General features: G+C 41.0%; 1 protein-coding gene across 4 annotated transcripts in view; it reads left to right on the top strand.

Moving 5' to 3' along the window:
- The first annotated feature begins 3,346 nt into the window (after positions 1-3,346).
- LOC106571071 (transcriptional activator Myb) overlaps positions 3,347-10,560 on the top strand; it is a 110,220-nt gene continuing 103,006 nt past the window's right edge. For all 4 annotated transcript variants that reach the window (XM_045695507.1, XM_045695506.1, XM_045695505.1 and 1 more), the window contains exon 1: positions 3,347-3,536. In XM_045695507.1, the coding sequence (XP_045551463.1) occupies positions 3,397-3,536 (140 nt within the window). In that variant the 5' untranslated portion in view covers positions 3,347-3,396. The remainder of the gene's footprint in view (positions 3,537-10,560) is intronic.

Genomic DNA, 10,560 nt, shown 5'->3' with positions numbered 1-10,560 from the left:
AATTATAGACTGAATTATAAACTGAATTACAGACTGAATTACAAACTGAATTATAGACTGAATTATAGACAGAATTATAGACTGAATTATAAACTGAATTATAGACTGAATTATAAACTGAATTATAAACTGAATTATAGACTGAATTATAGACTGAATAATAAACTGAATTATAGACTGAATTAAAGACTGAATTACAGACTGAATTATAAACTGAATTATAGACTGAATTAAAGACTCTCCTCCCCTCCCCCCTCTCCTCCCCACCTCCTCTCCTCGCCCCTCTCCTCCACTCTCCTCTCTCCACTCCCCTCTTCTCCTATCCCCCCTCTCCCCGCCTCTCCTCCCCCATCTCTCCTCCCTACCTCCTCTCCTCCCCTCCTCCTCCCTATCCTCCCCTCCTCTCCTCACCTCTCTCCCCTCTTCTCCTCTCCCCTCCATTTCTCTTCTCCCCTCTCCTCCCCACCTCCTCTCCTCTCCTCGCCCCTCTCCTCCACTCTCCTCTCCTCTCCCTTCCCCTCCCCTCCTCTCTTCTCTTCTCCTATCCCCCTCTCCTCCCCCATCTCTCCTCCCTACCTATCCTCCCCTCCTCTCCCCTACTCTCCTCACCTCTCTCCCCTCTTCTCCTCCCCATCTCCTCTCCCCTCCATTTCTCTTCTCCCCTCTCCTCCCCCCACTCCTCCCCACCTCCTCTCCTCACCCCTCTCCTCCACTCTCCTCTCCCCTCCTCTCTTCTCCTCTCCTCTTTTTTCCTTCCCTCCCCTCCCATCCCCTCCTCACCCCAACCTATGATATATCTCACAGTAGCTTTGAAAACCTGACTATAGCTCAACATCTCAGGGCTAAGAAGTATTCAAATAACCCTACCCGACCACACAATGCTTTGCAAAGAGGGCTGCCTTGACAATGGCAGCACTAACCTGTCCAATCGTGCTCATGCAAATGACCTCATCCCACTGGCCAGGAGACAGACAGACAGGCTCTGTGCATGCCAGGTCAAACGTTGTGGAACGTTCAGATAGAATTACTCCCCAATGGCATCCTATTCCCTATATAGTGCACTACTTTAGACCAGAGCCCTATGGCACCCTATTCCCTATATAGTGCACTACTTTAGACCAGAGCTATATGGCACCCTATTCCCTATATATAGTGCACTACTTTTGTCCAGGGCCCATGGTGTGCAATTTGGGACATAGTCATAGAACTATACCACATAGAATAAACATGCCTACCTAACATGTAAAATAAGGAATTTGGTGAGTTCTAGTCATGACATTTCTATTTGCAGTGGTCCTAATGTGGTAGATTTGACAACAGGTCTGTCTCTAACCCCTAGGAGCTGAGGGAGTTACCTCGGGAGTGTGTGTGTGTGAGAGAGAGAGCCAGAGTGAAAGTGTGTGTGTGTGTGTGTTAGTCAGGGCTTTATCAAGATGTCATTTTTACTACTGCCCTCTAGGGAGAAGAAAAACACCAGACTTTGACTTAGAAAGCCGTACCTGAGTGTCTCACAACACACAGGTACACTCAGGTGTGTGCTGCAGGGAAATGTATCCAGGCAACAGGTAGCCCCATCATAAGATGAGGGAACGAACTGTAAGTCACTCTGGATAAGCATCTGCTTCATGACTCAAATGTTAATGTATTGTAGGTACAGTATGAGTCATACACTATGAATTTTTTTTTGAATTTATTCATTTACATAATTCGGATGCATTTTTTTAATAAACATAATCAGAAAAACACTTTTTATGCAGGAAACTAAGCAAAGACCAAATAAAAGGTAAACGTGTTTAATTAGATTTGTTAAAAAAAAAAGTTTGCTTGTGTCAAACAATCTAACCTTAATACCAAAATAGTGTTTTAAAGATGTTAACTCTCTAATTTCAGGACTAATGAGTACCTGCCTACTATAAAACGGTTTAACTACGTGCGCGGTGTCTGTCCACGCCGCATGCAAAGTTTTGTTCGGTGAATTGACCCCCATCACGCCTGGATGAGTGACCCGGGGACAATAGCGTGTTTTTTTTTTTTTTTGGGGGGGGGGATTGACGGTAATTGTAAGTGACTGAGACAATACGATAGTGTATCGGGAAGAACAATACCTATGAGAACATACATTTATACAAGTAAGTGTGACCATCGGACTCCTCTCCTCTAGGCCACACTGAAGAGACAGGCCCTGAGATTACATCATGGTTATGTGGCTTTACAAAAACAAACTTGACTTCTAGTTTTGTGTTTATGAGGAAAAACCGGTTGTCCCAGACTGGCTTGTTTTTTAATGGACCTGTAAAACACACACACATATATATAGATCAAATAATATCCACAATGTGACATGAAGTTAACCCAAACACGTTGCCTGAGTGATCATGAGAAGATGGTGCTATCTGAAGGTAATTAACATTAGCATGTCATTTCACCTCAAAGTGAAAGTCAACGATGACTAATTTTCTCATCTTTAGGCTACAACAACACTCTCCCTACTGACATAAAGTCACACACGTAATTTATCAGTACTTTTCACAAACTCCCTCATTTTTGATCAATACCCCGATACGGCTACAATAACCTAGTTTATAAATAGGTAACTACGATCTAATTATTCATAATTATAGAGTTGAAATGAATCTCCTTTCATTACTAGAGAATGTTTTCCCTGTTGACGTTAGACCACTGCTGTTTACAAACTCACTGATCATTTTAGCTTATCGATACGCGACATGAAATAGGTTACAGTAGCCTAGGGGAATAGGCTACGGTCATAAAATTCACTTGAATGACTCATCTCACGATACAAGAGCACTTTTATCCTTCATTTAGGACACAAAATGTTTTGTACGACCGCCGTTCAACAACAACAATAACAAAAAAACGCACCAGGGTTAATCATTTTAGGCGTTATCAATACGACGCGACATCGATATGAATAGAGGCAGTAGCCTACTTCGGTAGCACGATAAATAGTAAAATAACTGTAGTAAACTAGTATTCAACAGCAGCAGCAGCCCAGCAACAGGTAGAGAGAGGAGAAACCACCATGCCACCTTGCTTCACCACGAGGTCCACTCAACTCCATGCCAAAAACATTACGTCCACAATTGTTTACATTGTCCTCAGATACAATAAACCCCCTTCCCTGTCCACAAATTACTTTTTTTATGTTTTTGCCTCCAAGAAAAAACGAGAATGAACCTCTTGAAAAGTAGCGACAGAGTTTAGCGCGGAAAGGGTAAGGAATACGCGCCTATGTCGAGGCGCCAAACGGAGCGGGTTGCAGGAGGAGGAAGAGGAGGAGGAGGGTGAGGAGGAGGAGGAGGAGGAGGAGGGGCTATAGCGGGACTCGTGGCTTTCCGCTCTGTTTACAAGCCTGCGTGATCCTTCACTCTTTTAATGTCAACCTGCTCCTTCTTCCTCGGCAGACAGGAGAGACAGTCAGAACAGAACCGCAGCGCAGCGCTCAGAGAGGACACGGACATAGAGTTGCTCTCTACAGAAACCAACCTTCGCATGGCTAGGCGGCCAAGACACAGGTACAATAAACTTCAAATACTACGCTACAGTTGCTGGTATCTGGGCTTTTAGATGGACTATCATTTAATGTATCTTTGTCTCTCAACAACTGCGTTAAAATTACGTTTCGATTTCCTGCATGTGGATTGTTTCTGTTGGAGTTAGGAGTTATTTAAAAACGTTATTTTGTGTAGCTAAGAGAGCGAGAGATGTTTTTGAGAGGATCTGTAGCTCTGTTCTGTCTCAGATAACAGGTGCTGGTAGTCATCTGGCATGTGTTGGCCTCACGCTGCTTCGCTGCGCTAGTGATGACTCTCTCTCTTACACACGCTCTGTCTCTCTCTCTCTCTCTCTCTCTCTCTCTCTCTCTCTCTGTCTCTCTGTCTCTCTCTCTCTTTCTCTCTCTCTCTTTCTCGCTCATCTCTGCCTCTCTCTCTCTGTCTCTCTCTCTCTTTCTCTCTCTCTCTTTCTCGCTCATCTCTGCCTCTCTCTCTCTCTCTCTGCCTCTCTCTCTCTCTCTCTGCCTCTCTGCCTCTCTCTCTCTATTTCGCTCTCTCTGTCTCTCTGCCCACCTCTCTCTCTTTCTCTCTGTCTCTCTCTCTCTCTTTCTCTCTTTCTCTCTCTGCCTCTCTCTCTGCCTCTCTCCTTCTCTCTCTTTAGCTCTCTTTCTCTCTCTATCTTTCTATCTCTCTCTCATTTCACACCGCAAAATATCTAATTAATTCCACGAGGCAGGTGCTAATTCTGCCTCGGTGCCGACCCCCAGCACGGTGCGTAATGTTGTTGTGTTCTTATCATATTTACTTTGGTGTTCCCAAGTGTTTTGTAGGACACAGTGAGTGGAGCATTGTTAAAATAAGGCTGGTTGGCTTGGTGGCTGTGTTAGATCCTGTGCTTGTAATATGCTAAGGAAAGCTCACAAGGTGCATATCCTTTAATATAGATGAAGGCATAGAGGGTACTGCAGCATCCCTGGAAAAAAAGCAGAATAAAAAAGCAAAATTAAAATTAAAAAAATACAATATTTTACATACCACTTCACTATTTTCTACACTGTAGAATATAGTGAATACATCAAAACGTATAAAATGTAATCATGTAGTAACAAATCAAAATATATTTTATATTTGAGATTCTTCAAAAGTAGCCATCCTTTGCCTTGATGACAGTTTTTGCCATTCTCTCAACCAGCTTCATAAGGAATGCTTTTCCAAGAGTCTTGAAGGAGTTCCCACATATGCTGAGCACTTGTTGGCTGCTTTTCTCACTTTCTCCTCCATGCTTCACGGTGGGAACCTCACATGCGGAGATCATCCGTTCACCTACTCCGCGTCTCACAAAGACACGGCAGTTGGAACCAAAACCTCACATTTGGACTCATCAGACCAAAGGACAGATTTCCACCGGTCTAATGTCCATTGCTCGTGTTTCTTGGCCCAAGCAAGTCTCTTCTTATTATTGGTGTCCTTAAGTAGTGGTTTCTTTGCAGCAATTTGGCCATGAAGGCCTGATTCACACAGTCTCTGAAAAGTTGATGTTGAGATGTGTCTGTTACTTGAACTCTGTGAAGCATTTATTTGGGCTGCAATTTGAGGTGCAGTTAACTCTAATGAACTTATCCTCTGCAGCAGAGGTAACTCTGGGTCTTCCTTTCCTGTGGCAGTCCTCTTGAGAGCCAGTTTCATCATAGCTCTTGTTGGTGTTTGCGACTGCACTTGAAGAAACTTTCAAAGTTCTTGAGATTTTCCAGATTGACTGACATCATGTCTTAAAGTAATGATGGACTGTCATTTCTCTTTGCTTATTTGAGCTGTTCTTGCCATAATATGGACTTGGTCTTTTACCAAATAGGGCTATGTTTTGTATACCACCCGTTCCTTGTCACAACTGATTGGCTCAAACTCATTAAGAAGAAAATACATTCCACAAATTAACTTTTAACAAGGCACACCTGTTAATTCAAATGCATTCCATGTGACTACCTCATGAATCTGGTTGAGAGAATGACAAGAGTGTTGAAAGCTGTCATCAAGGCAAAGGGTGACTACTTTGAAGAATCTCAATTTTAAAATATATTTGGATTTGTTTAACACTTTTTTGGTTACTAAATGATTCCATATATGTTATTACATAGTTATGATGTTATCATCCTGGAGTCGCCTCTTCACTGTTGATTGGTGTTTTGAGGGTACTATTTAAAGAAGTTGCCAGTTGAGTACTTTCGAGTCGTCTGTTTCTCAAACTACGAGATCTTCATTTCTCAGAACAAGAGTAGACTGACAAGTTTCAGAAGAAAGTTCTTTGTTTCTGGCCATTTTGAGTCTGTAATCGAACCCACAAATGCTGATGCTCCAGATACTCAACTAGTCTAAAGAAGGCCAGTTTTATTGTTTATTTAATCAGGACAAAAGTTTTCAGCTGTGATAACATAATTTCAAAAGGGTTTTATAATGATCAATTAGCCTTTGAAAATGATAAACTTGGATTAGCTAACACAACGTGCCATTGGAACACAGGAGTGATGGTTGCTGATAATAGGCCTCTGTACGCCTGTGTAGATAATCCATAAAAAATCAGCCGTTTCCATCTACAATAGTCATTTATAACATTAACAATGTCTACACTGTATTTCTGATCATTTTGATGTTATTTTAATGGACCAAAAAAAAGTGATTGTCTTTCAAAAAACAAGGACATTTCTAAGAGACCCTAAACTTTTACATTTTACATTTTACATTTAGCAGACGCTCTTATCCAGAGCGACTTACAGTAGTGAATGCATACATTTCACTTGATACATTTTTTTTTTAAATTTTTTTTTTTTGTGCTGGCCCCCTGTGGGAATCGAACCCACAACCCTGGCGTTGCAAACACCATGCTCTACCAACTGAGCTACAGGGAAGGCTTTTGAATGGTCGTGTATATCTCTGTTCCATATGAATTAACCTTGGCTTTTTTTTTAACAATTATGACCAGCAGATATTATAATTTACAAGGGAGATTTTGTTATTTTTTTCCACCAATTATGGTAAAGGTTGATTACCAGTAGAGGCTATTTGTCACGTCCTAACCAGGGAAAGAGGTAATTTGCCATAGTAGAGTGGTCAGGGCGTGGCAGGGGGGTTTGTTTTGTAGGTATTTGGGGTTTTCTGTTTCTATGTGGGTTTGTTCTAGTTGTCTATTTCTATGTGTTGGTTTTCATGTTCGGCCGGGTATGGTTTCCAATCAGAGGCAGGTGTCTTTCGTTGTCTCTGATTGGAAGCCATACTTAGGCAGCCTGTTTTTCCTTTGGGGTTGTGGGTAGTTGTTTTCCGTTCGAGTCTAAGTACCTGACGGGACTGTGTTGGTCGTTTTGTTATTTTGTAAAGTGTCTTCATTAAAATGTATTGACAATGAGCACTATCCAAACTGCGTCTTGGTCTCCATTCCACGACCCCTGTGACACTACCTTCTCCTTTATACTGTAGTAAACACACATCATGGGTTACTGTTCTCCTTTATACTGTAGTAAACACACACCATGGGTTACTGTTCTCCTTTATACTGTAGTAAACACACACCATTGGTTACTGTTCTCCTTTATACTGTAGTAAACACACACCATGGGTTACTGTTCTCCTTTATACTGTAGTAAACAGAAACCATGGGTTACTGTTCTCCTTTATATTGTAGTAAACACACACCATGGGTTACTGTTCTCATTTATACTGTAGTAAACACACACCATGGGTTACTGTTCTCCTTTATACTGTAGTAAACACACACCATGGGTTACTGTTCTCCTTTATACTGTAGTAAACACACACCATGGGTTACTGTTCTCCTTTATACTGTAGTAAACACACACCATGGGTTACTGTTCTCCTTTATACTGTAGTAAACACACCATGGCTTACTGTTCTCCTTTATACTGTAGTAAACACACACCATGGGTTACTGTTCTCCTTTATACTGTAGTAAACACACACCATGGGTTACTGTTCTCCTTTATACTGTAGTAAACACACACCATGGGTTACTGTTCTCCTTTATACTGTAGTAAACACACACCAAGGGTTACTGTTCTCCTTTATACTGTAGTAAACACACACCATGGGTTACTGTTCTCCTTTATACTGTAGTAAACACACACCATGGGTTACTGTTCTCCTTTATACTGTAGTAAACACACACCATGGGTTACTGTTATCCTTTATACTGTAGTAAAAACACAGCATTGATTACTGTTCTCCTTCATACTGTAGTAAACACACACCATGGGTTACTGTTCTCCTTTATACTGTAGTAAACACACACAGTGGGTTACTGTTCTCCTTTATACTGTAGTAAACACAAACCATGGGTTACTGTTCTCCTTTATACTGTAGTAAACACACACCATGGGTTACTGTTCTCCTTTATACTGTAGTAAACAGAAACCATGGGTTACTGTTCTCCTTTATACTGTAGTAAACACACACCGTGGGTTACTGTTTTCCTTTATACTGTAGTAAACACACACCATGGGTTACTGTTCTCCTTTATACTGTTGTAAATACACACCATGGGTTACTGTTCTCCTTTATACTGTAGTAAACACACACCATGGGTTACTGTTCTCCTTTATACTGTAGTAAACACCATGGGTTACTCTTGTCCTGTATACTGGAGTAAACACACACCATGGGTTACTGTTCTCCTTTATACTGTAGTAAACACACCGTGGGTTACTGTTCTCCTTTATACTGTAGTAAACACACACCATGGGTTACTGTTCTCCTTTATACCGTAGTAAACACACACCATGGGTTACTGTTCTCTATTATACTGTAGTAAACACACACCATGGGTTACTGTTCTCCTTTATACTGTAGTAAACACACACCATGGGTTACTGTTCTCCTTTATACTGTAGTAAACACACACCATGGGTTACTGTTCTCCTTTATACTGTAGTAAACACACACCATGGGTTACTGTTCTCCTTTATACTGTAGTAAACACACACCATAGGTTACTGTTCTCCTTCATACTGTAGTAAACACAAACCATGGGTTACTGTTGTCCTTTATACTGTAGTAAACACACACCGTGGGTTACTGTTTTCCTTTATACTGTAGTAAACACACACCATGGGTTACTGTTCTCCTTTATACTGTAGTAAACACACCATGGGTTACTGTTCTCCTTTGTACTGTAGTAAACACACACCATGGGTTACTGTTCTCCTTTATACTGTAGTAAACACACACCATGGGTTACTGTTCTCCTTTATACTGTAGTAAACACACACCATGGGTTACTGTTCTCCTTTATACTGTAGTAAACACCCACCATGGGTTACTGTTCTGCTTTATACTGTAGTAAACACACACCATGGGTTACTGTTCTCCTTTTTACTGTAGTAAACACACACCATGGGTTACTGTTCTCCTTTTTACTGTAGTAAACACACACCATGGGTTACTGTTCTCCTTTATACTGTAGTAAACACACACCATGGGTTACTGTTCTCCTTTATACTGTAGTAAACACACACCATGGGTTACTGTTCTCCTTTATACTGTAGTAAACACACACCATGGGTTACTGTTATCCTTTATACTGTAGTGAACACACACCATGGGTTACTGTTCAACTTTATACTGTAGTAAACACACACCATGGGTTACTGTTCTCCTTTTTACTGTAGTAAACACACACCATGGGTTACTGTTGTCCTTTATACTGTAGTAAACACACACCATGGGTTACTGTTATCCTTTATACTGTAGTAAACACACACCATGGGTTACTGTTCTCCTTTATACTGTAGTAAACACACACCATGGGTTACTGTTCTCCTTTATACTGTTGTAAACACACACCATGGGTTACTGTTCTCCTTTATACTGTAGTAAATACACACCATAGGTTACTGTTCTCCTTTATACTGTAGTAAACACACACCATGGGTTACTGTTCTCCTTTATACTGTAGTAAACACACACAGTGGGTTACTGTTCTCCTTTATACTGTAGTAAACACAAACCATGGGTTACTGTTCTCCTTTATACTGTAGTAAACACACACCATAGGTTACTGTTCTCCTTTATACTGTAGTAAACAGAAACCATGGGTTACTGTTCTCCTTTATACTGTAGTAAACACACACCGTGGGTTACTGTTTTCCTTTATACTGTAGTAAACACACACCATGGGTTACTGTTCTCCTTTATACTGTTGTAAATACACACCATGGGTTACTGTTCTCCTTTATACTGTAGTAAACACACACCATGGGTTACTGTTCTCCTTTATACTGTAGTAAACACCATGGGTTACTCTTGTCCTGTATACTGGAGTAAACACACACCATGGGTTACTGTTCTCCTTTATACTGTAGTAAACACACCGTGGGTTACTGTTCTCCTTTATACTGTAGTAAACACACACCATGGGTTACTGTTCTCCTTTATACCGTAGTAAACACACACCATGGGTTACTGTTCTCTATTATACTGTAGTAAACACACACCATGGGTTACTGTTCTCCTTTATACTGTAGTAAACACACACCATGGGTTACTGTTCTCCTTTATACTGTAGTAAACACACACCATGGGTTACTGTTCTCCTTTATACTGTAGTAAACACACACCATGGGTTACTGTTCTCCTTTATACTGTAGTAAACACACACCATAGGTTACTGTTCTCCTTCATACTGTAGTAAACACAAACCATGGGTTACTGTTGTCCTTTATACTGTAGTAAACACACACCGTGGGTTACTGTTTTCCTTTATACTGTAGTAAACACACACCATGGGTTACTGTTCTCCTTTATACTGTAGTAAACACACCATGGGTTACTGTTCTCCTTTGTACTGTAGTAAACACACACCATGGGTTACTGTTCTCCTTTATACTGTAGTAAACACACACCATGGGTTACTGTTCTCCTTTATACTGTAGTAAACACACACCATGGGTTACTGTTCTCCTTTATACTGTAGTAAACACCCACCATGGGTTACTGTTCTGCTTTATACTGTAGTAAACACACACCATGGGTTACTGTTCTC

The sequence above is a fragment of the Salmo salar genome, chromosome ssa15 (genome assembly GCF_905237065.1).
Source record: "Salmo salar chromosome ssa15, Ssal_v3.1, whole genome shotgun sequence".
In the NCBI taxonomy this organism is placed as follows: Eukaryota; Metazoa; Chordata; class Actinopteri; order Salmoniformes; family Salmonidae; genus Salmo; species Salmo salar.
The sequence above is the reverse complement of the archived record's forward strand: the minus strand, read 5'-3'. Positions and strand labels throughout refer to the sequence as shown.